The 25,531-nt window shown below is 44.1% G+C and overlaps 2 protein-coding genes across 4 annotated transcripts in view; one reads left to right on the top strand and one right to left on the bottom strand.

The window, feature by feature from the left end:
• The window catches only part of FAM83G (family with sequence similarity 83 member G), a 58,900-nt gene extending 42,653 nt beyond the window's left edge, over window positions 1-16,247 (top strand). The window contains exons 4-6 of one of the 2 annotated variants that reach the window (XM_072596854.1): window positions 5,945-6,069; window positions 8,148-9,612; window positions 15,165-16,247. In XM_072596854.1, coding sequence (XP_072452955.1) covers window positions 5,945-6,069; window positions 8,148-9,612; window positions 15,165-15,569 — 1,995 coding nt within the window. In that variant the 3' untranslated portion in view covers window positions 15,570-16,247. The remainder of the gene's footprint in view (window positions 1-5,944; window positions 6,070-8,147; window positions 9,613-15,164) is intronic. The other variant, XM_072596855.1, reaches the window with a different exon arrangement.
• SLC5A10 (solute carrier family 5 member 10) overlaps window positions 1-25,531 on the bottom strand; it is a 176,147-nt gene that overhangs the window by 90,032 nt on the left and 60,584 nt on the right. For both annotated transcript variants that reach the window (XM_072596857.1, XM_072596856.1), the window contains 4 exons: window positions 23,254-23,359; window positions 22,356-22,436; window positions 15,762-15,967; window positions 10,057-10,192 (listed from right to left, as the gene is read on the bottom strand). In XM_072596857.1, coding sequence (XP_072452958.1) covers window positions 10,057-10,192; window positions 15,762-15,967; window positions 22,356-22,436; window positions 23,254-23,359 — 529 coding nt within the window. The remainder of the gene's footprint in view (window positions 1-10,056; window positions 10,193-15,761; window positions 15,968-22,355; window positions 22,437-23,253; window positions 23,360-25,531) is intronic.

Genomic DNA, 25,531 nt, shown 5'->3' on the forward strand with positions numbered 1-25,531 from the left:
ACCACCTGCTCTGTGAGACCTGAAACTCCTTTACCATAGGAAGGAGACTTTCATTCCACAAACACAAGTCTTAAATGGCAAACCCCTCTGGAATAAAATGTACAAATGTGCACGGTGTGTGATTGTCATTCGCTTCGACTCAGAAATGAGTGTCAGCAGATCCCCTCTGAGAGCTGAACTTGATAGGTGGAGGAGAGATCCCCAAAGCCACCAGTGCGGGAAAGGAGGGGAAATAGAGGAAGAGAAAAAGTGAGAAGAGACCAAGACCAAACACCTCCCCATTTTGCCAATGGCCAGCTCTACACAAGTACCTTCTCCTTGTGTTTTTTTTTTTTTTTTAAGAGGAGAAGCCCATCGTTCAGAGAAGAGGCTTAGCTCCAAACTCTCCTGCTTCCTGACAGCTTGGGTGTTCTCTTATAGGACAGATATTCAAGAAATGACAGGCAAATGCTGAGCATGACACATAGGAGTCTGTTCTGTGGTTGTAACAGTGGCAGCAACACACGTCTGGTAAATCCCTTCCCAGATCTGCTTTGTTTCTACTTCCAACCTCTAAGTGAGGTTCCCTGACTGGTACAAAGTCACAAAGCTAATTGCCTTGGATGAAAGCCAGCTAACTCCCTGCCCTGCTCACTCAAAGCCATGGAGACATGTGAGCTCAGGGAAAACAGGTCCACTTATCTACATGTTCCTTACAGGGTCACGGGGTGCCCCTTTTGGAATCCACTCCGGAATGTGTTAGAAGAATTTGAGGGGACTGAAGAGAAGAGTCCTGGATACATCTCCTGAATCTGCTAAGCATTATCTGAAGTAGAATTTCACCTTTGTCTTTCTGACTCCGTACCGCACTAGGCAGCACGCTGCCCTTTGGTAACTAGCACAGCACATTCCTTTGCATGTAATAAACAGTTGATAAATGTTAAATAATTAAAACACATCGTCAGTGTTTGACAGCATAACAGCTTCCTAGCAGATGGTTGAGGAGCAGTGTTGAAGGGCTGTCTTGTGGGAAGAGAGACTCAGCTTATTCTGCTTGGCTCCAGAGGGAGGAGTGAGGAACGCTTCGAACAGAGCCGTGCAGAGGTCACACGGCCCTCTTTGCAAGGCAGTGAATTTTTTTCTCAATAGTTTGGGCTTGTTGTTTAGACATAGCTGACCTCTAAGGTCCCTCCAGCTGTGAGGTTCTGTGGGATGTTCACAGGAGGGTAATCAGGATGGTGAGGAATCTGGAACTCATGTCATTGGAATATCTTTGAAAGAGCTTGACATAATGCCTAGCCCAGAGCAGGTGTTTAATACATGTCTGTTGATTGATTGATTGATTGATTAAATTTGAAACATTTAGCTTGGAGACGGGAAGACTTTGGGAAGGCATGCTGGCTGTTCACCTCTGTGTGGCTAGCTCCCAGTGACAGTCAAGGCCCAAATTAGAAATGACAGGAAGGTAGATTTTATAACCAGATTGGCCTGACCATGGGAGAGTACCTTGTGGCGCTGATCTGCTCCCTGAGAGCAGAGACTTGTATACTAGGTTCACCTGAGTGTGGAGCACAGTACTTTGTACATAGTAAGCATCTAAAACATGTTTGTTGAGTTAAATTGTTGAGCTGACATAGTAAACTCTATGCTACATGAATTGTTTGAGCAGAAACTGTATGACCTTTCACATACTGGTTATGCTACAGATGAGATTCTTACAGTGGGTGGGAGGTTGGACTCGGTGATTTTGAAGATTTCTTCTAACTTTTAGAATCTAGTTCCATGACCCCACAAGAAAGCCCATCTATTCCAGGACTAGTCCCACCCTCCCACATTTAGAAGAGCTTCAGAGAAACCCAGGAAGAGCTATTGATCAATGGTGACATTACTCTTTCACTATCACCTGGAGTCAGGAGATGATACATCAGTTTTGGAACTAGCCCTATTACTCTTGTAGCCCCTGCAGAACCTGAGGACAGCTATTTCCAACCAAAACAAGGCTTACATCATGTCTGGAACAAACCACAGGGGCCTCTGATGGCCACACCATCCTATTCTCCAGCAAAGCCAGTCTGTAGCACTTAGGCCTCAAGCCCCCTTCAACCCTATAGAAACCTAATAAAAGCTTGATGGTTGATTGATTGATTGTGCCATCAGGTGTCCCTGATAAAGAAAGGACATTATGAGTGAACACAAGTCCCAGCAGGAGGAGCATAGCTGGGTTCTATATTTTGGTCCTGTTACATTCAGCTGCTGTCAGATCCCCGAAACAGAGACCAATATGCTGACTTTCATTTCCTAGGTAAATGGAAGATAGCTAGCTCCTCCCCAGAAGGAGCTGCATTTCAGTGGTGGGAGTACCCACAGCTACTTGATCCTTGTGGTTGAGAGCATGTGAAGGACCTTTTCAGGTGACTGAAGTGTCCTGCTTTTTGCCAACTATTCCTCTGACTTCCCACACAGCTTCTAAACAGTTCTGTCTATCTTAAATGGCATAATCATGGATCTGAGTTCAAAGCCTGCCTCATCAGTTTCCTCATCTGTAAAATGGGAGCCATAATAGCACCTACGTCATAGAGTTGTGAGGATCAAATGCAAAAATATATTTAAAGCACTTTGCAAACGTTAAAGCACTGTAGATCTAATCATATCTTTATGATTTTGAAAGGGCCTCTTCAGGGAGCCACTCACAGTGTTTCCGATTCTTTCTCACTTCTTTCTGCTTGCCATATACAGAAGACATTTAAAACAGATAGCCCTGGAAAGTTGGAGGGCCAGGAAGAGTGGGAGGTGGGCAGAGTTCCCACTGAGAATGCGCTGCCTTCCCTAAGGACAACATCTTATTCCCTTGTTTCCAGAAAAAGTATGAGCATAACGAGACAGATGATCAGCCGTAGGATGGGAAAATCCAGTGGTATTGGGTATAGGAAGGGGCAGACCTTCATTTTGGCATGAGGATTGATGGAGCCTGAAGCATTTGTGCCATACTTGGGAGGCTGGTCATGTGGATGACATGATGGAATTGAAAGAGCTAAGAATCTCAAGACCCGAGATCTAGTCTTTGCCCTTCTAGTTACTTCCAGCATTGTGACTTCATTGTATCACCTCTCTAGGACTGTTTTCTTCTCCCTAAAACAAGGGAGGTAAAGTGATTGCTAACATCCCTTCCAGCTTGAACATCCTATGATTTTGAGGTTAAAATCCACCCTTCTCTTGTGCTATTATTACCCCCATCTTATAAATGAGGAAACTGAGACTGAACAGCGGTGAAGTGATTTGCCCAGGGTCACACAGCCAGTAAGTGTCTGAGGCAGGCTTTGAACTCAGGTCCATGATTGTATCTTTTCATTTAGAGATAACTTTTTAGCAGTTGTGTGGGAAGCCAGAGGAAAAGTTGGTAAAAGGCAAGATACTTAGTTACCTATAAGGGTCCTGTGCATGCTTTCAACCATGAGTGACAGTCAACACAAACCAGGGCTCGGACATTTCATGTGGATTTATCTGTGCCGTGGAGGACTGGTACAGAGGGGGTCCATCCCCAACTGAGGAAAGATATACATCATCCCCTATGAGGACCTGGGACTAGCAGGAATTTGTCGAAATCCCCAGAGAACCCAGTAATTTAATTTCAGCTGTCAAATGTAAGCCAAGTTGATAATGTAGTGATCTGCAGGCATCCCACAAGAACTGATTATTTCTAGTGCTTGCCTCCTCTTTCCCCCTCCTTCTAAAAAGGACTGAAACAGCCCTTCAGTAGACAGCAGAGAAATAGAATGATCAAAGGATGTATTACCTACAGTCGGAATGCCAACCTCCCCTACTCCTGACCTATCCTTCAAGGTCCACCTCAAAGGCCAACTCCTTCACAACATCTACCCAGCTGGAAGTCATCCCTCCCTCCCTCATCTCCTTATCTGACCTCCTAGATCTTTGTTCTTGTCTTACGTACCTATCACAGACCTATTTGTATTGTATGGCATTTCTCTATGTTCGTATCTTATTCCCCCTAATAAAATGTATGCTCTTTGAGGACAGAAAACCTTTCTCAGTGCTGTAGAATTCTGTATATTGGTGGGAAAGCAGTATTTTACTTCACTTGACTATTCCCAAGTTATTACAATATGTGGATAATATCGATGCAGTGGATTATGTATCTTTTTTTAAAATCAGACCTCTGATTTCATTAATATAAGGAGTTCCCGGTAAGGAACTTAACTCTAATAAGGTATGTAGTAGGTGCTTAATAAATGTGTTTTTTTGAATGAGTGCATAAAGGAATGAACAAATGACTGATGGATGAATCTGCCCTTGACTAACTGAGAATTGACATTTTCCCTTCTTTAAATCAGTTAGCTGTCTTAAGGGGCATGTATTCTAGCTGCAAAAATTAACACAAGGGAAACAGAACAATTCAGTACAAGAAGTGAAATAATATATCAGTATGAGCTGTAATGAGCAAGGAAGGGTTCCTCCAGGTCTCAAGTAGAGTCTTGAAGGATGGGAAAACTTTAGATAAATAGAAGGAAGAGAAAACATTCTCTATTGAGAGTCCACTGGCAGTAGAAAGTCAGAGGTAGAAATGAACATTGTATGTTTTAGCCTGTTTAAAACAGGGAGTGAATATCAAGTAGTAGGAGATAAGGTTAGAAAGGTGCATGCCATGGTGGATAAATCACTGGTTCAAATCCCATCTCTCACACCAGCCGAGGAACCACGGATAAGTCATTTAACCACATCTGTAAAATGAGGATAATATCAATACAGCATCCACCTCACATGGTTCTTATGAAATTCAAATGAAATCATGTAGGCTGAGCACTTTGCCAACTTCAAATCACCTATAAATGTCAGCTGCTATTATTATTAATACTGTTATTATTGGAAAGTGGCAATGTGGCATATGGGGAGAGGGCTGATCTTGTGACCTGTCAGTCAGCGTGCATTTATTATTAAACACTCCTATGTTCCAGCATGTTAGGCATGGGAGATGAGAATGCAAAAACAAGATGGTCCCAGCCCTCTAGGAGCCTGTGTATAGTACCAAGGAGCTACTACTACATGTTCATAGGAAGACAAGGGTTTGAGTCTGGCTTCTGACACCTTCTGGCAGTGATCGTGAATGAGGCTCTTTCAGTACCCCAGTCAGCTCTCTGACTGTAAGTTACAGGTGAATTGACAAGCTGTATGTTATCACCGATATATTGGTGGAGGGATTTTCTAACAGTAATATATAGTGCTTTAAGGTTTGCAAAGTGCTTTATAGATATCTGATTTGATCCTCACAACAGTCCTGGGAGGTAGGTGCTATTACTATTATCCCCATTTGACAGATGAGGAAACTGAGGCTTAAGTGACTTGCCTAGGGTTGTACAGCTACTAAGTAACTCAAGCAAGATTTGAACTTGGTTCTTCCTAACTCCAGGTCCAGTGCTCTATCCACTGTACCACATAGCTTCACTAATGAAATTACAGGTCCAGAAAAAAAATTAGGGTGGTGGTTTGGAGTTAGATTGTAGAGGACTTTGAATGCAGGTAAAGGAGTTTGTACGGTATCCACTGAAGAGCCTTTCTAGGTTTGGGAGCCAAGGAGTGACACTGTAGAAGAGGAATCAGGAACAAATGAACATAGGTAGATTGGCAAGGGAGCCAGTGGAGGCAGAGGGGTCAGCTAGGAGGCCATTGCAGTAGTCCAGGTAGGAGCTGATACTCCGTTTCTTCTGTCATAGTGTTTGCTGCTGTTCAACTAACAGTTGCACCAATAGATCAAAGCTAGAAAGCCTTTGTTGGCTCTCCAGCTGAGACAGATGACAGGCACAAGATATCCAGCTTGACAGCCCGGTGTCTATGCTGCACCTACTGCTTTTCAAAGCACTTTCATACCAATTCTCCCATTTGATTTGAAGGCCTTTGGGACCAACTCGGTGTCCTTTAATTCACCATCTCAGCTTCTCTTTTCTTCCTACAGAACCTGAGAGTCCGGAGCATTGGAGGAACCGAATTTTTCACACGTTCCGCTACCAAGTTCAAGGGAGCCTTGGCCCAGAAATTCATGTTTGTGGATGGTGACAGAGCAATGTGTGGCTCCTACAGGTGGTATTTTCTCTGATTCTTTGAGCCTGCTTCTCACAGAGCTAGTTTTTCAAAACTATAAAAACGTGAGAGGGGATGTGAAGATTAGCACTGGGGGTGGGAGTGTCTGCTGACAAGGAGTCTGGGCTGGGGACAGATGAGCTTTCCCATGTCACAGCGACTCCTCCTTACTCCCTCCCTCCCCCCCCCCCCCAAGTTCTTTCAGCTTGAGCCCTGGCACCAGGCTTTCATTGTACTTTTAATCTGCTCTTGCAACACTCTAGACATTCCTATCCTGGGAAAGTCTCAATGAAGGCATCCCAGTTTCTCAAAGTTGCTGATGTCTGAGCTCCACCAGCCAAGCCTGGCTCCTTGACACCATCTCCAGACATTGATTCTTATTTTGTGCTGATCTCATGTCTTTTCTTGAGGAGCCCACCTTCTGTCATCATCTGCACCACATTTCTGGGATATGGGATGTGGGTGTATGTATTCAGTGTTCTCTCAGATCAATAAGGGTGGAAAGGAAGGGGGAAGTAGTCCTTGTTTTCCTGACCTGTTTGAGGAATGCTTCCCGTTTATGTAGAGACTTATACTTTGGAAATACTTCCACCAACATGGTTAGATAATTATTCCAACAACCCTGTGAAAGAGGCAGGATTTAAACTATTGTCCCTGTTGGACAGATGAAGGAGTGAGGCCCAGAGAACTTACAGTGACTTCCTCCAGGTTGTACGTGCACCGATGATAGTTCCAGGACTAGAATCCAATTCTCCCTTTGCAGAGTGCTTGCTATGCTGCATTTAGCTGTATCTGCCGTAGGCAAGGGGCCCAGGAAAGTCAGAGTAGCCCCAGGTAGTCCTTATGGGGATGATCTAGAGCATAGTAAGAGCTGAGGTGTCCTGGCCAGTAATTCACTTTTATAGACAGGATATCAGCTCACAGTCATCTTGCCAGATCTATTCAAATAGTCTTTGTTCTTGACTGTTCCCTGTGCCATACATGAGAAGACTATGATTGTGACAGGATTTTTATATAAACAGTAGCAAACACTATGATAAAGGGAGGCCCTAGAGAGACAAGCTGATGTTCTCATTACATCAACCTTGCAGATACAGAGGGACAGCATTCCCCTCCCCTCCCAGCACTGATCTCTCTTTCCCTATAGGAAGTACCTAAGCAGTGTGGTTCAGTGGCTTTTAGTCATGACTCTGCCACAAAGTAGATTTTTGATGAAGTTGCAAATCCTTTCCCTTCCCTGGACCTCAGTTTCCTTTCTGTTAAATGAGGGAGTTTCAGTACAGTTCATGATGGATTTTGAGTGAGAGGACTTGGGCCCTGTGTGACATTAGTCAAGTGCTTTTCCCTCTCTTGGCTTCAATTTTCTTTTCTATAAAATGGCATTGATTGGGCCATTTCTGCTGTTCACTCTGCGCTCCTGGTACACTGGACTATTTCCCACTTGTCACACTCAATTTTCTGACTCTGAGCATTTGCCCTGACTGTCCATCATGGCAGCTAGCATTGCTCTCACTTCTTAACTCAAACTCTCAGCTTCCCTGGCTTCCCGGGTCCTCCTTTTCTCATCCCATGCTAATACCTTCCCCTGACATGACCTTCCGTTTTCACTGTATATTTCTTGTATGTAAGTAGTTGTTTGCACTTTATCCCTTTTGTTAGAACATGAGCTCTTCGAGGGCCGGGGCCATGTTTTTGCCACTTTTTGTGTCTCCAGGACTTAGCAGAGTGTCTGGCACATAGTGAACATTTATTAAATGCTTGTTGACTAACTGGACTAGATAACCTCTGAGGGAACTTCCTATTCTAATAGTGTAGGATTTCAATATCAAAATAAATTTAAACTGCATTCTTTATTCTTCCCCTAATGTTAACTTATTTTCCCTGAGTTATTTGCAAGACAGTAACCCTTCTAAGAGAGATTTTTCTCACTGTCTCTAAGAGCTTGGACTATTTACTGACAAAGGGGTCTCTTGGGACATAGAGAAGGTAGCGAGAGGCAAGACAAAGAAAAGTACAGTGCCTAGCCATTTAGATATATCTCCATACTGTTAACTAACTCTGTTTCCTTTCCATTCTAGCTTCACATGGTCAGCAGCCAGGACAGACCGGAATGTGATTTCTGTCCTCTCAGGCCAGGTAGTAGAGATGTTTGACAAGCAGTTTCAAGAGCTGTACCTCATGTCTCAAGGGGTCAGCCTTAAAACAGTCCCCATGGAGAAGGAGCCTGAGCCTGAGCCTATCATCCTGCCCTCCGTCATCCCATTGGCTCCATCAGGCACCGTAGCCAAGAAACTCATAAACCCCAAGTATGCTCTGGTGAAAGCCAAGAGTGCAGATGAGATTGCCAAGGCCTCTTCTGAGAAGCAGGAGAGTGGGCTGGGCAAGAAATCTGATGGCAAGGGGAAGGTATTGGTGGGGAACCAGCTGGCAGAACGGCCTAATGACTTCCTAGAGCAGCCCCTACCCATCCACCCAGGGCTATTGAACATGGAGCGTGCCAACATGTTTGATTACCTGCCCACATGGGTGGAGCCAGACCCTGAGCCCGGCAGTGACATACTAGGCTACATTAACATCATTGACCCTAATGTGTGGAATCCACAGCCCAGCCAAATGAACCGAATCAAGATCTGTGACTCTTCCTCCCAGGCTGTTGCCCAGTACAAGCTGCTACAAAGGCGGCAGAGCCAGGAGGTAGTTAGCCCTGTAGGTGCCCCACCTCCTGACCCTCCTGCAACTGTGGAAGAGACCAAGGACCTGCCTGCCTCACCCCATGAAGAGCTCAGCCCAAAAGATGTTCCCACCACAATAGACAAAGATAGGGACCAAGGGGTCTTTGCCACCTTGGCTGAGAACTGCCATCTCCGGGATAGACATGACCAAGAATACACAGAGATCAAGCCCCCAGTCCCTAAGCCTAGGACAGTCCATGTCTTTCTCACCAAGTGCAACTCATATGATGATAGTCTAGGCTGCCAGGCTGAGGGACCCAAGGAAGAGGAACCACTCCAGCAAGAAGGGCCATCAAATGGTACGACATACAGACCTCATGAGAACTCTGGGCACCACAAGCTGCTCCGGCAGCTGTCCACAGAGGACCAGGACCCACCCTCTCCAGGGACTCCCAATGGGGTCAATATAGAAGAGGACGAGGATGACGATGATGACTATGTGACCATTAGTGACCAGGACAGTTTCTCAGGTGGCTCCACCAACAGCCGCCACCGACAATCCGCAGCATCCTCTGTGTCAGATGAATACTTTGAGGTGAGGGACAACGTTGCCCAACTCCGGAGGCGCCACTCTGAGCACATCCCCAATGGGGCTGGTCATACACGACCGCTATACAGGAAACTGAGTGAGCCCCACATGAGCCGGGGAACCTTCATGAGTCCCCTGAGGAGCCCCCAGTGGCTGCAGAGCTCAGGGGTAGAGGATGAGTATGGCAGGAAGAGAAGCAGCGGCAAAGTGGAAATTAAACATGTATTGGGAAGGGGCCCCCAGCGTGACAGCAACAAGGCTTATGCTAGCCCTGCAACCCAGGTAGGATGGTGTCTTCAGGTGCACGAGGAGATGGCCCCAAGGTTCCCAGCTTAGAATCCATCTGCCGGTTTCCTCAAGCCTTTCTTTCCTCACATCCCCAAGGGTTCTGGAAAGTTCCTATGTTCCCCAGATGTTTAAGGTGCATCTCATTTGATGCGCACCTCATCTTAAATAGAACCATTTAAAAGGGGCTGTTTTGGCTTCCCTCCTATCTTTCTCATTCTTTCTGATTTCTTTTGTGACCTCCATTGAATAAGTAAGAGTACTGAGGTAGAGAAGGGAAGTGGCCCATCTGCAATCACACAGATCACCTGCAGTCTGTTGTCCTGCCCACCTCCAAGGTCCTCTGATTCCATACCTTCACTCCATGTCTCCAGCCTGGTACTAGACACTCCCAGCCCAACAGGGCGGAGTCGCAAAAGGAAAAAGCAGATGGTGCCATACCTGGGTATAGTGCCCGACTAATCATGCCTGGCATAATGATGAGGCCCATGGGTAGCAACTTTAGGTAACTGGCAAGGATGGATCCTGCTTTGGCATGGTTCAGGTTCCTGGCAGAAAGGGACCTCTGTACTATGACCTGGGGGGGAAAAGTAGGGGAGAAAAGGATGTTGTAGGACATAGGCTGGCATCAAGGACTTGGTCCTTGTAGAAAATTCACCCAGACAGAGGAAGAACATGGAGGTCCATCCTAAGATTCAGAAGTCTGCCCCCTCCAGCCCCACCCCCTCTTCCTCACATTAACATCACAGACCATTGTTCTTTAGCTTCCAAAAGTCCATTGCAGCCTCTAGTGGATTGGCCACAGTGTGACTTTTCCCTGGCACCCACAGAGGCCCCAGCATGCATAAAAGTGAGCATAGGCCATCATTTCTGAGCCCAGAATATATGGTGCTCTGGGGCCTGCCATCTCTGGCAGCCCTGGGGGCCGCATCCTAGGGAAGGACACAAACAGATCACAGCTTATGCATATAAATGGAGGTTTTCTATCAAAGCAGGCCCTTAGGGAAGCTGCACAGGTCCAAATATTGCTGCCAGGAAATGGTTGGAAGTTCTCTTTGTGAACAGCCCTCAGGGCTTCTCAACAGAAACCCAGTCTTGTGACTTCATGATCATGCCTCATTTTGTAATTTTTATTTTTTTTTTACCCCAGACAACAGAAATCCATCATGGTCTCTAGTCTTGGTCTCTAAAGGACTGAGTCCTCAAATCAGACATGTCCTCAAAGGTTTAGCTCCAGGGAAGAAAACTTCCAATAATAGCCCCACTCTCAGACTGGTTTTCAGATTCCTTCTGAGCCAAGGCAGCACAATAAGTGAGCAGTCTCTTCAGAAGCCTGTGGTGAAGGATGATGTTCATTTGGATGTAAAATTTGTGTTTGTTAAACAATCAGTTCCTTTACCATCAAGCGTAATATTCTTTAGGTCTTTAGACGGGTGCTCTTAGCTCACCAAAATAGGAGGTTTGGAATAACAAGCCCTTCAGGTCAAATCATCCATCCTAGTATCCTTCAAAGAACTTCACCTTTTTGATAAGCAACACTGAAAGAGCATCATTTGTCAGCCTCTTTGGGTTTGCCCAGCCACTGGCTAATTTAGCAATCATCCTTCTTTGGGTGAGCCCAAAGTTCTTTGGGCCCAGTATTCAAGGAGAATTCTCTAGCCACCTACTCCACTACCAGTATACTCCTTCAGCTAGGGTATTGACATGTTTCTCCTCAAGGGTACTGGTTGCAAAGATCAGGGGCCCAGTCTAGCAACCTTAAATGATCTAAAAACCAGAAAATTCAGAGGATGACTTTGGGTTGGGTAATACCCTAGAGAAATCAAAGGTAGGTAAGGAGAAGAAACTCATCAAAAATGCTACCTATGGGAAATACCAGCAATGCTAGGAAGGTGAGCCTTTGTCAGGATCAGGTTTCAGTTTACAAGTAAGGAAGGTGGTTATGACTGTTTGCTGACAGTATCTCAGAAGTATGTGTACATAAGGAAACAAGTAGAAAGTGATGGCTAATTTCTAAGGAAGCAGTTCTCAAACTTTTTGGTCTCGAGACTCCTTTACACTCTTATAAATTATTAAAGATTTCAAACAATTTTTTTTATCTTTGTGGGTTATGCCTATTATCATATTAGACATTAACTGATAATTATTTAAAATTATTAATAATTTAATAACAAGCCTGCTACATGTTAACATCAATAATATTTTATGAAAAATAAGTTTATTTTCTAAGACAAGAATATTTAGTTAGGAGAATGATTTTATTTTATACATTTTTGCAAATCCCTTTCATGTCTGGTTTAATAGAAGACAACTAGATTCTTATTTTCACTTTTGCATTCAGTCTATTGCAGTCTGTCATCTTGATTGAAGTTTATGAAGGAAATCCAGCCTCAGGCAGATATATCATTAGAAATAGGGGCAATATTTTAGTAAGCAAATAATGTCTTTATATTATTATGAGAATAGTTTTGGCTTTATGGACCCTCTGAAAGGATTTTGGCAACTCCCAGGGCTCCTGAGACCACACTAAGAATCGCTGGTCTAAGGCAATGTGATGAAGTAGAAAGAACAGAACTTGGGAGTCAGAGGTCTGGGTTTAAATCCCTAAAATGCTACTTACTAGCTGTAGGGCCTTGGCTTTAACCTTCTAGAGCCTCAGTGTCCTTGTCAATAAAATGGAGATGATAATAATGGCTAACAATTACAAAGCCCTTTGGAAGTTTGCAAAGTGCTTTCCACCTGTGATCCTCTTACAGCCCTGCATGGTAGGTGCTGTTACTATAGATGAGGATTTTGAGGCTGAGAAAGGTTAAGTGACTTGCCCAGGGACACCCAGCACTTAAGTATCTGGGGTAGGATTTGAACTCTGACTTCCAAGTGTAGTCCTTCATCTATTATGCAACACTGCTAATGTGATCTGCCCTACTTACCTCCGAACTGTAGGGAGAGATTTTTAAAAACATCTATCAAAGTATTGCCTCAGTAGTGTATGGTATAGTGAATTTGGAATCAGAAAACCTGGGTTCAAGCCCCAGCTCAACCCCTTTGCCTTTCTGAACCTCAGTTGTCTTCTCTGTAAAAGATAACTATGTGCTTTCAAGGTTGGTGGTAGTGCATGATCCTTGGGTTACAAAAAGAGCAAGACTTTGAAGGGACCTTCCCTCATTTTACAGATGAGGAAATCAAGACCTGGAGAGGTTAATTGACTTACTCAGTGTCAGATAGTAGTATCTCACAAAGAGAGGATTCAAATTCAGACCTGTGTGATTCCACTTCAGTGCCCTTTGTACCATGTCATACAGGACAGTACAATAAAGTTACTTGTAAACTGGCAAGAGCTATATAAATATAAGCAGTTACTATTATTACCCGCCCCCCCAAAGGGTTAAGGTCAGGTGGAGTTGCAGATGGCAGAAAATACATAGGAAGTGTCAACACACCTTCTGTTTTGTGATTGTTTCTAGCCTGGTTGACTTGGAAAAATTAGAATGTTTGGAACACTGGGCATCTGCCCAAGTGTATGAGTGTACATGTCTCATCCAAGTGTTTACTCTCCTCCTCTCCCTGCCTCCCAGGCTACTAATGACTCTTTGCCGCTACCTTGGCTTATGTCTCTGTTAGCCAAACTGTTGGCACGGTATTCAGTAACATCAGGCAGTCTGAAGGTTTATAACCTTTGGTTTATACCTGTCCTAGGAAGTGCTGGGTCCTTCTGAACTGGGGGGATCTTGGAGAAAGGGAGCTAGTAAAAACTGCATAGGCCTGGGCCATAAGGTTCAGCTTAGCTATAGTGCATACAGAATACATACTAGACCTGAGTTCTAGTTCTGACCTTTCCCCAGCTCTCTTTGTGACCTTGGGCAAATCAGCTTCCTCCTGATGGCTTCATGTCCTCACCTGTACAATGAGGAGTTTGGACTAGGTCAGGGTTTTTTAATTTGGGATCTGCAAACTTTTTAAAAAAAATTTGTTGACTACATTTCAACGTCATTGGTTTCCTTTATAATCCTCCGTATTTTATTTTCTACATTTAAAAATAGTATTCTGAGAAGGAGTCTATATATAGGTTTCCCCAGATTTCTGCCAGAACACAAAAGAGGTTGAGAATCCCCGGACTAGATGATTCTGTCCAGCTCTGGAATTCTCTGAATCTATGCTTGGTCTGAGACCAATGCTCCCTCTCCTTTGATACCTCACCCTTACTCTAGGACTTCAATTCTGAAATCCAAGGTTGGGAGGAATAAGTGAGCTGCCCTAGTTTCAGCCAGATGGAGTCAGTCAGTCTGGTCCCTTAAGCCTTCAGATTTGCAAAGAACCAGAACTGGTACCAGTGGGTGAGCCTTTCTGTCTCCGAAGCAGTTCTCCCTTGTGCTGGCCAGGTAGTCAACCCTGAAGGAATGCTGACTCATTTGGCCTCCATGGGAAAATCACCTGAATGAGATTAAACTTAGAGAGGCCAGGTTGAGGCCAAGGATCTCAAGGCATATGACAAGATGAGGCATGTTGTGAAATGAGTCAAGTGACCTCTAGGAAAAGTTTGAATTGGACTAGAAACCCAGGTTACCCCCAGACATCAACTGCTCCTGCTGCCATTTTCTCATTTCATAGACATTAACAGGAGAACCACTTTCTCCTCCTGGTCCATCTCCCACCCACCTAGATTGATCTCTACCCTACCTTGGAAACTCTTTTTTTTTTTTTGCAGTCAATGCTGTGCCAGATCTAGTCATTGTTACCCTCACACATTCAGGAAAAACTGATCAAAAGTAGCTAAATGTGAAATTGGAGACAGAAAATACTAGAGCCAGAAGGGACTTCAACAGTCGTTTCATCCAGTCTTATTTTACTCATTGGGAAACTGAGTCCCAAAGGGGGAAAGGGACTTGCCCAAAGTCACACAGCTATTTAGTGCAGAGTTGAAAATATAATGTGGATTTCCCACCTCCCAATCACCCCAAACCCCATTTTACAGCCACAAGAAACTGAGGCAGATGGAGGTTAAATAAGTTGCCTGAGGTCATGGAGCTGAGAATCAAATCCCTAAAATCAAGGGCTCTTTAACAGGGTCCCTTGACTTAAAAAGTTTTTGATACCTTCACTTCATTATACTTGGTTTCCTTTGTAAACTTATGCATTCAAAAACATTATTCTGAGAAGGGATCCAGAGGCTTCACCAAACTCCTGCCAAGAGTCCATGACACAAAAAATATTAAGAACTCCAACCCTGAATAGAAACAAAATACCCAGCTACTTTCCCTTAATTGTAAAAATAACAATACACTTAAGTTTACAAAGCACTCTCCTCATGGCGACCCTTTCAGGAAGTGATGGGAATATTGAGGGAACCGAGACTCTCCAGTAGGTTTCCTGACTTTCCCAGGGTCGTATAACTCTTAAGTATTGAGGCAGAAGGTGAACTCTGATCTTTTGACTCCAAAACCAGTGCTTTCCCACTCATCGCAGTCTTTGAGGTTGAAGGGAGTTTTCTTGCCTTCCCTGAATTTTCTTACAAACTTTCTCTCTTGTTCCTGCTCTCTACCCCTGCCCAGGGCCAGCAGTTCTACCGTTATGGGGATAAGCGACCTGCCCCTGGGACCAGGGACAAGGGCAGCTTCCAGCAGTCAGCAAAGAACCCAGAGCTTCCTAAATACCGACGGGATGGCATCCATGCATCGGATGGCTTCCAGCACCCCACCAAGAAGTCCGGGCCGGCAACAGTGGGCTCACGCTATTGGCAGACCAAAAGTGGCCCCCCAGACAGGAACCTGAGGACTGCTAGAACCCCAGGCAGCCCAGCTGAAAGTGGGAGCCGGGAGGAGCTGTCGACCCCATTTGGTATCCCCCTCTCCAAACTATCACAGAACAAAATCCTCAGGAATAGGTCAGGGGGAGGCCCATGGGCCTCTGCCGATTCCCGACGGAGGGCCCCAGGACCCACAAGCCACAAGGATTAAAGCAAGCCAGCTTACTCTCCCTCACCTTGCTCAGCCCAGAGCTGCTTGCTCCTTTCATTGGAGCTCTTGAGACTAGACTCTGATAATGCAAGTATTCTTAAACCATGCTGCTTGGACCTCAGATGGGGGAACTGCATTTGTTGTACATATGACATAAGGGGCAGAAAGTGGGTATGTGATGTTTACATTTACCTGATCAGTACACCAGTACCAGGTGGCCATGATGGTTAGACCAAAGGTCATCCCAGTCCATGGGAGGTCTGCAGTGTGGGGATCTCGGAACATGTGCATGGCATCAGTCCGGGGCAGGTGGCATGTTGTGTTAGGGATGGTCTTGTTTGGCACCGCCTGTAAGTAAGTCGCCTCCAACTGGCCATAACCCCCGATTTGGTCAAAAGCTGAAAGGGAAAATGGGAGATTGGGGAGGGGGAGGGGAAGGGAAAAGAAGAAGCAATGGAGGGAGAGATTGGCTGATTGGCCTGGCCAACGATTCCGCTCCCTCCTGAAACTGACTTCCTGGTGCAACAATTTTAAAGATTTTTCCTACAACCTTACCTTTTCCACACATATGTCTGGAAAGGAGTTGGGGAGTGAAAAAAAAAGATCTAATTTTATGATTGTATTTTATTTTTATTTAAAGAGAACAAAATTATTAAAAGATAATTTTGTACATTGGAACTACTAGATTCCTGTTACCCTGGAGGGATCTTGCTGAACTCGTTACCCCGACAATCCCAGAGTGAAGATTTCTTTACTCAGTTTTGTACTGTAAAAATGCAAAACGTGTGGTTTTTGTTCAAAACCAAGGATCCCATGGGTCCAGGAGTTCCATGCTAGGATCGTTACCTGCTGTGGGACCTCTGGCTTTGCTCTATACTTAGAAAATCAGCTGGAAGGTAATCTGCCTTCTAGGGAAGAGCTCTGACCCTTCATTTTACCCATGAGGAGACTGAAGCTAATCCAGGAAAAACTTCCCTTTTTTTTTTTTAAGATAGTGTAGAGGACCAAAAGTCAGGAGACCTGGGTTCTAATCCTGCCTCTACTACTAGCTAGTTGTCTAACTTTGGATGAGTCAGTTAGCTAGCATTTATTAAGTACCTGCTATGTGCCAGACATTGGGCTAAGCACTGGGGACATGAAGAAAGGTCTACAACAAAATCACACATGAAATAAGTCACTTCACTTCTTCAAGGCCTTGATTTCCCTCATGTAAAATGAAGGTTTAGGGCTAGATAATCTTTAAAATCTCCTAGCCCTAATAGTCTATGATTCTGTCTCCTGATTCCCTGTTCAGTGCTATTTCTAGCACATACTGTGTCTACTAGGTCATCTTCCAACTGGCAATGCTGAGACTTTTCCCTCAGGAGACAATTTGTCCCACACCTTACTTCAGTGATCATGACCACCTCTTTTACATAGGCCTCCATTGAAACCCCTTGTCCCAGGGATGCCTACCCTCCATTCATTCCATCCTTCAGTTCAGCTTTTGAATATGTGGGACTACCTTGACACCCCTTGAAACAATACAGGAAAACAAATCTTAGGCTCACCTGCCAGAAACCTGAATGCAGAACTAAATAATCTAGTTGCTACCAGGAAGAAAGGAAGATGACCACTTGCTTTGTTCTATCTCCATCCTAACCTTCCAAATTGCCTGGATCTGTCCTAGCTGCCCCTCAATAGAGAACAGAGGGAGACCAACATTTCTGGGGCCTACTGTGACTCCAGGGAATAGCTGATTTTCCCTTTGGGTGGGTAAGGGAATGGGGGATAATCTGAGAGGAAATACTGATTACTGTTGGCCCATTGCTTTGCCCTATATTCTTCAGAAAAACTGGGTCTATTCACTATGGTTACCCTCCTTATTCAAGCAGGAACAAGTCCAGAATCACTCCCCCTTCCCCCCTGAAATTGGGCCTTTGAGGGGACAATATCAGAGATGTCACCAAGTGGCAGAATTATCTCCTTTCTATGACTCTACCTCAGTGCCTAGGTGTGTGTGTTAGTCCTTCGTTGCTGAAGAAGACCATGCCATCAGAGAAATGATGACGTGACTTGCACTTGACTTTGTTTTGAGTGAAGGAGGGCTGTTCTCCTCCAGAGCCATCTGAATCTAGTGACCTGATATTCATCAGGAAGACTGGAGATGACCCAGGGTGAGGCAATTGGGGTTAAGTGACTTGCCCAAGGTCACACAGCTAGTGAGTGTCAAGTGTCTGAGGTGAGATTTGAAGTCAGGTCCTCCTGACTCCTGCACTGATGCTCTATCCACTGCACCACCCAGCTGCCCCCTCAGTGCCTAGGACCAAAATACTGACTGAAGGAATGAAATATCTTCATGGTAACCAGGTGGTCAAAAACTGAGGCAAGAGACAAGTCCATGGCCTTGGGAAAGGGCCAGGGAGAAAGGAGCCAAGCCCAAACTGGCTCCAGGTAGGAAACTTGCCCCAGAAATAAAGAAGTTGTTTCACATTGCTCTAACTTCCTATCCCTTCCCCTTCCTACACCCCTCACTCTTTACACATTCATCCATGACTGAAAAACAGGGCAAGGAGGCAGGACTCAATGGTCCCTGGATGTTCAGGAAACTCCCTAGGATCTCCAACCTGAAGACTGTTTTTCATATTTTTTTTTAAACAAGGATAATTTATCCCTTCAAATTTATCCCTTCAAATGACTGATGCCTCTCCCCCTTCAAAGCAGTATGTGACATACTTATTTCAGTTCGGCTGTTTAAAGTAGAGGCTCCTGCATGGAAGGGACCTTAAAGCTGGCTGTTCCAAAACCCTCATTTTACACATGAGGAGACAATCTCAGAAGAGTGAAGTGATTTGACCAGGATCACACAAGCTGTACAGTTAAGTAGCAGAGCTAGTATTGAAACCCAGGTCTTCTGACTCCAAGGGCAATACTCTCCCCTTCACCATTTTGCAGACATCTTTGGCAGTCTCCAGAGCCAGGTATGTCTGAGCAAAAAAAGACCAATTTTCATGTCTTTCCATCTGTTTTTATGTTTTCTACCCAAAGATTCCTGGACACTCCCCCAAGTAATTTTTTGGCTCTTTCTAAAAATCAGATCTTCCCTCCAAGAACAAAGATTTGCTGCTATAATAAATATTTCAAATAATGAGCTTCAGACTCTGGTGGGTTTTACATGGCTGTCCACAGAATACAATTTAGAGCTATTATAGACTGGGCATTATCTGGCCATAGGAACATAGGTGAGAACTGGGGACCTTAAACATTAACTTGGTCAATGCCTTCAATTTGCAGATGGGAACAGAAGTTCCCTGCCCAGCGTCCTGTTGGAAAAAAGAACCTCTGACTCTCCCTCCAATTTGCTTTTCTTAATGATATTATTTCTGTGAGTATCAGTCTCCCATGTTTAACACTCCCAATCACTCCAAAATGTTCCTTAAATCTCCTTCCTTCTTCCCCCATTTCTACTGCTACAAGCTTAGACCATTATCATTAACGCCCTCCTGGAAGGGAGTTTAGTAGCTGCTCCAGATTCCATTCACTTCATCACCCCCAACCAACTGCACCACCACCAGACATCTTTTCTTACCCATAAATCTGATCACATTGTCCTCTGTTCAAAATCCTTCAAAACTCCCTGTTATGTACTATAGAGATTCTGAGTCCATTGCTTGGCCATTTGCAATCTGGTACCACCTTGCTTTTCCAGCCTTGTCTCATACTATGCACTCTACACTTTAGCTAAACTTGACATCCCTCCATCCACCCCATATTTCCTTGCCTCCATGAATTGCTAACGTTGTTCCCCTATAAGTGAAATGCTTTTCATTTGGTGCCCAGCACCCCTTCCAGAAATCACTTCCTTTCAAGCCTGTATGCTCGGTATGAATTAGTAATGTGAAGAATCAGATGAAAAAGGGAATGTGATCACAATGTGTACTGCTGCCCCACATAAAAGAAAGAATGTTATCACTATATTCTACAAGGATCATAATATACCATGTCCAATTCTAGATCCATTTTAAGAGGGATACTGAAAACTTGAAGTGTATCTAGAGGATAGCAAAGAATTAGAAATGGTGCCATGCAAAGCTCAGTTGAAGAAACTATGGATTTGACCCCTTCCTTTTATAGAAAAGGAGACAAAAGCCATAGATGTGATGTGACTTGCCCAAGGTCATATCACAGAATTTCTTAGTTGAAAGGGACTTAACAGCCAACTAGTTCTGCCCATGCCTGGAAAAAAAAAACCAATCCTTTACAACCTACCTAACTTCAGGCCTTTACTTGAAAAGGAACTCACTACCTCTGCTTCTGGATAATTCAAATTGGTAGGAAGTTTTTTTTCCTAATACCTAGCCTAAATTTGCTTCTGCTACTTCCACCTATTGCTACTAGTTCTGCCCTCTGGGGCCAAACTGAACAGGCCTTCTCTCATATGTCAACCCTCCAAATACTCGATGATAACTATCGCATCACTCCAAGGCTTCTCTTCTTTACACTAAAGATACTCACTTTCTTCAACCAGTCTTCAAAAGGCGTGGACTCGAGGTTCTTTGAGTATCCTGGTTACCTTGACAGCTAGTAATCTGAGCTAAGGGCATCTGATGCTTAAGCCAGGGGGTGCATGAGTATCCTACTTTTGTGGTTATTTAAGTTCTAGTATATTTGCTGCAGAGGCAGCCAGGTGGCTCAGTGGATAGAGCTTAGGATCTAGAGTCAGGAAAACCTGAGTTCAAATCCAGCCTCAGACACTAGCTGTGTGACCCTGGGCAAGTCACTTAAACTCTGTTTGTCTTAATCCACTGGAGAAGTAAATGGCCAACCATGCCAGTATCTTTGCCAAGAAAATTCCATGGATAGCATTGTCATGCTGTGGTCCACGGGGTCATGAAGAATTGGATGTGACTGAACAACAATGTTTGCTAAAGGAGTAGTGTCATTACTTTATTCCCCCACTCATGCTTCCCCAGAATTTCAAACTTGGAGACTCTACTGGGGTATTGCACCCCAGTCTCCTCTCCTTCCCTCCATGCCTGCCTTCCTCAAAAATGCCTATGACTGCCTCCCTACATTTGATTGAGGGTCAAGGAATCTTTTGGAAAGTTTAACCCTCCAAACACAAGACCAGAGCCTTACCTGCATTCAGAATTTCACCTCTCAGTCTATCTGGAATAATGAATGAGGGTGAACAAATGATCCTTGAGTCTGATTTTCCATTCACCCTCTATAAATCACCTCCCAGAGTTTGAGTCTCCTTGAAAAACATCTATCAGTAATGTGCTTGGGCATGCATGTTTGGGTAGACAGCTGCTGCTGGCAAGTCTGTTAGGTCCTCCCTCATGGGAAGATAGGCAATCAAGCATATAGGAGGTTAGAGGTTCCCCCTTCTCCCCTCAAATAAAACGGGCTGAGACTTAGAAACCTGCTAGTAGTCTTGGAGTCTAAATGAGTGCCCACTGGAGCTCAGGGTATCCCTAGCAATAAGACTCCAAAGTCATTTGGTTAGTGCTGCAGCAATGTACCATGGGAACCATGGAAGTGACCTTTCCCAGGATAAGCAACCAGCCAGTCAGGGCAGTTCCTCAGCTGTTAACTAGAAGCAAGTTTATTTTCTGAAAATTGAACCTCAGTTTTCTAGTCTGAGAAGATTACCCCTCCCTTTATCCAGGTTTTCCTTACAAATAACTTTCATTTATATAGCACTTAAAAGTTTACGAAGCATTTTCTTCCTAACAACCTTGTGAGTTAGATAGTACAGTATAGTTTTATTGTCACCCATTTAACAGATAAGGAAAATTAAGCCACTTGCCCAAGGTTACACAGCTAGGAAGCATTAGAGACAATTCAAACCAGAATCTCCTGATTTTTCAGCTGTGCTACAGTTTGGTAATCCTGGTGCAGATTCCTTCAGCCCAGGCTGCTACTACTGCCCTAAGGGAGATACGATTCAATTTAAATAACTGTGACTTGTGATTTGAGGTTTCTCAGTTGGATTGAAGCAAGTGAGGGTGGGTAGGCCAGCCGTTATGATCCTGCTACAGCCCTGTAGGCCAGCCATTCTCTCTAGGGAAAGAGTATTTACGATCCTGCTACAGCCCTGTTCTCAGAGGCACTTGGAGCCAATCATCTCTGTAGTTCTCAGACTGGTTAAACAGATATCCTCCTCTCCCTGAGATCTCTGTTGTCTATAGCCTAAGCCAGGCTGAATTTCACCCTGTCCAAACCGTCTCCCTTGTCTCTACCTCTTTTTCTCATGTGAAGTGTTATTGTTGAGAATTTATTTTTGTTATTTTAAACAGATGAGAGCCTCTGGTTGTCTTCTGACCTTAAATGCACTATTTAAAACCCACCTCTGGCTGCACCTCATTGCAAAACACTGAGCTACCAGTCAGTGTTTCTTGAGTCTGGGCTAGAGCTGGGAAAACCAACTAGGGAAGGGGAAGCATGGGAAGGGACTTTGAAAGCACATCAGTGTCTTCTGCTGAATTGCTCCTGTCCTCACCTCTGCAGGCCTTTGTTCTCCCAACCAACCCTTGCCAATTCTGCAGGTTCTGTGTTTCTGGGCCATTTTCAAGAACCAGTGGCCGTTCTCACAGGGCATGATTCCCCTCCGTACCTGTTACCCTGTATTTATGATCCTACTACCCCATACCTGGTATTTAAAGATACCAAAAAGGTTGTACAGCAAAATCTAAACCCAATAAAAGACTTCAAATTGGAATGGGTCCCACTCTGGGCATGTGTGTGTGATTGCTGAGCATGGGCAACAAATAGCTCAAGATGGGGTTGGGGTCAACTTCTTACCTTTGATTGTCAGGATGACTGCCCCAATTATCATGATTACTGTCTGCAATGCATCAGTGTAGATGACAGCAGCCAGGCCACCTATGGGAAAAGGGTAAGAGTGCTCAGGCCTGGGCCCTCAGCCTGACTGGGTAAACACAGGGCCATTATTATGAATGAATGAATGAATGATTGAATGAATGAATGAAACAAACGGTGAGCCAGGCAGTTGGTTACTCTGGGGGAAGGGAGGAAAGCCTGTGTATCAACCACATTACCTCTCCCAAGATGAAGCTATCTGTGTTGTCTGACTCCTCTCAGCTTGGCAGCCACTGCCTTCCATGCTCTGGCCTAACTCTAAACTCCCATTTATTTTCTGACTCTGCCCCTTCCTTCTTTCCCTCCCCCCAACTCCAATCATTCTCTGAACATGCCCCCTACTTTTCCTTTTTTATACCTTTGCTCCTGCTGCTCTGCTCTCCCACTGCTAAAAAACCTCAAGACAAGCCTATGAGCATGGTATTACTGTTATTATTTTCTCATTTTACAGATGAGGAAACTGGGTAAGTGACTCATCTGTGATCTCAAAATGTCAGAGATGGCCAAGATGCAGAACCAATTGTTTCTGACTCCAAGTCTAACACCCCAAGTCAAAAAATATATTGGACCTATTGTATTATGGTATTTCTCTCTCAGACAGGATTGGAGGTATATGTAAATCTACAGGCAAAGGGTAGGAACTAAGTCAGGAACTATGTTTTCCCTGTACCATCCTCCTGGTTGCACTGGTGCATAGGGGGTGGGAAAGGGCATGGGAGATCCTAGAACAGTGAGAGCTTTTGGTTGGATGAAGGTCCACAGCATGGAAAGAAAGGTTACCTTGAAGCATATCCACAATCTATTTCATTCCATCCCTTACCTGCAACGGTGTAAAGTGCCGTGATCACCAACATTATGACAGTAGACAGGTAAAAATTCCAGCCCAGACAGATGTACACAAAGAGGGCCCCCGCATACAAGTCAATCTGGAGGGACCACAGGGTCAATGATCAGTCAACCAATTTGTATTTATTAAACACCTTCTGTATGTTAGGCAATATGCTATGTTCTAAGAATAAAAACATTTCAATGTGCTCTCAAGGAGTATGCTGGCTAATGGAGATACAACATACAAACAGCTATGTACAAACAAGATATATACAGGATAAATGGAGGATAATCTCACAGGGAGGGCATTAAGACACTCTGGGGTCATGTAACTGCAACAGAAACACACTGGTCATGTTCCAGGGCTCAGAGTTCAGCCCACAAACTGAGGCAAGGAGGCTTGAAGTCTAGGGTTACTCAATCCATCCTCACAGTGGGGGAAATGATAAACTAAATTATATAATTTTTAAAATAAAAAATGATAATAATAGCTAACATTGCATTTTAAGTTTTGCAAAGCTCTTTACAAATATTACACCATTTAATTCACCCCACCACTCTGTAATATGTTATATTATTATCCCCATTTTATGGAATAGGAAACTGAGGCTTCATGAAAGGTAAAGTGACTTGTCCAGGGCCACAAAACTAATAAGTTTCTGAAGCAGGGTTTGAACTCATGTTTTTCCTGATTCCACATCCAGCACTTCATTGGCTGGGACTACCTATTTGCCCCTAATAAATGCTTACTACTTTCAAGTGTCACAGGGGAATAAACATGAGACTGAGAGAAAAGAAACCAGGGAATCAAATTTATTGTTATCCTGAGACAATGAATCAACAAACATTTAGTAAGTGCCAATGAAGTGTTAAGCACTGACTTGCCCTGAAGGAGTTTACATTCTATTCTGGAAGGTCATTTTCCTTCTCTGAGCCTCAGTTTCCTCATATGTAAAATGAAGGATTTGGACTAGCTGATCTCTAAGGATCTTCTCAGCTCTAATATTCTAATGATTCATTCAGTTCACTCTGGAAAAGAGCTTCCATTGCCCCACCCCTTCAGGAAGCCCTGAGAGACAGCATAGTATAGAAGAGAGAAGACTGGATTTAGGTGGTCATGGAATCCTAGAACCTCAGAGTCAAAGGAACATCTGAGGCCATGTTGCTCAACCTGTCCATCTATAAGAATCCCTTTTGCTGTTCAGTTGTGTCTGACTCTTTGTGATCTTATTTGGGTTTTTCTTGGCAAAGATACTGGAATGGTTTGCCATTACCTTCTGCAGCTCAGTTTACAGATGAAGAAACTGAGGCAAACAGGGTAAAATGACTTGCCCAGGATCACACAGTTAGTAAGTGTCTGAGGAAAGATTTGAACTCTTGAAGATGAGTCTTCCTGACACTAGACTTGGTGTTCTATCTCCTGTACTACTCAGCTGCCCAAGAATCTTTTCTACAACACACCTAACACATGGTCAACCAGCTTCTGCTTAAGTACCTCTCATAAGAGGGAACCTACTCCCTCCTGAGGCTGCACATTTCATTTTGGATAGCCCTAATTATAAGGATACTTTTTCTTATATCAAGCCTAAATCTTCTTCTCTGAAACTGTCACTCGTTACTACTAGTAACATACCATTGCCTGTTCCTAACTTTTGCCCTCTGGGGCTAAGTAGGGGCAAGTCCAATCCTCTTCATACAATCACAGATTTAAAGGTAGAAGGGACCTTAGAGGTTATCAAGTCCACTTACTTTACAGTTGAAGAAACTGAGGCCCAGAGATTAAATAACTTGCCCAGGATCCCACAAGTGATCACTGACAGGTCAGGATCCAAATCTAGATTTTCTCATTCTAGCGCCAGCCCTCTTTCCACTGTACAATGCTGCCACACAATACTTGAAGATATTTATTTTATTCTCCTCCCCAGGTGTCAGCTCAGAACCAGCTACCAAGAACTAATTGTTAAATTTTCAGTGTGAGCATTTACATTATGGAAATAAGTAGAGGCTACAAATAAGGATTTAATTTATTATTTTGTTGATTATCTAGGCTTAAAGTGATAGAGAAAATGTTAATAATTTAGATTAAACTTCAGAATGTGTCCTGCGTATACTTTTCCTCCCAGAGAGCTGGTTGGTAAAGATTTAACCAGCACAACCCCACCCCCCACCAAGTTTCTTCTTCCCTAGACTAAACATTCCCAGTTTCTTCAGCTGATCCTTATATAGCTTAACTTGAAAGCACTTTACTATCTTCAATGCCTTCCAACTCA

This window comes from Notamacropus eugenii, chromosome 3, assembly GCF_028372415.1.
Source record: "Notamacropus eugenii isolate mMacEug1 chromosome 3, mMacEug1.pri_v2, whole genome shotgun sequence".
Lineage (NCBI taxonomy): Eukaryota > Metazoa > Chordata > Mammalia > Diprotodontia > Macropodidae > Notamacropus > Notamacropus eugenii.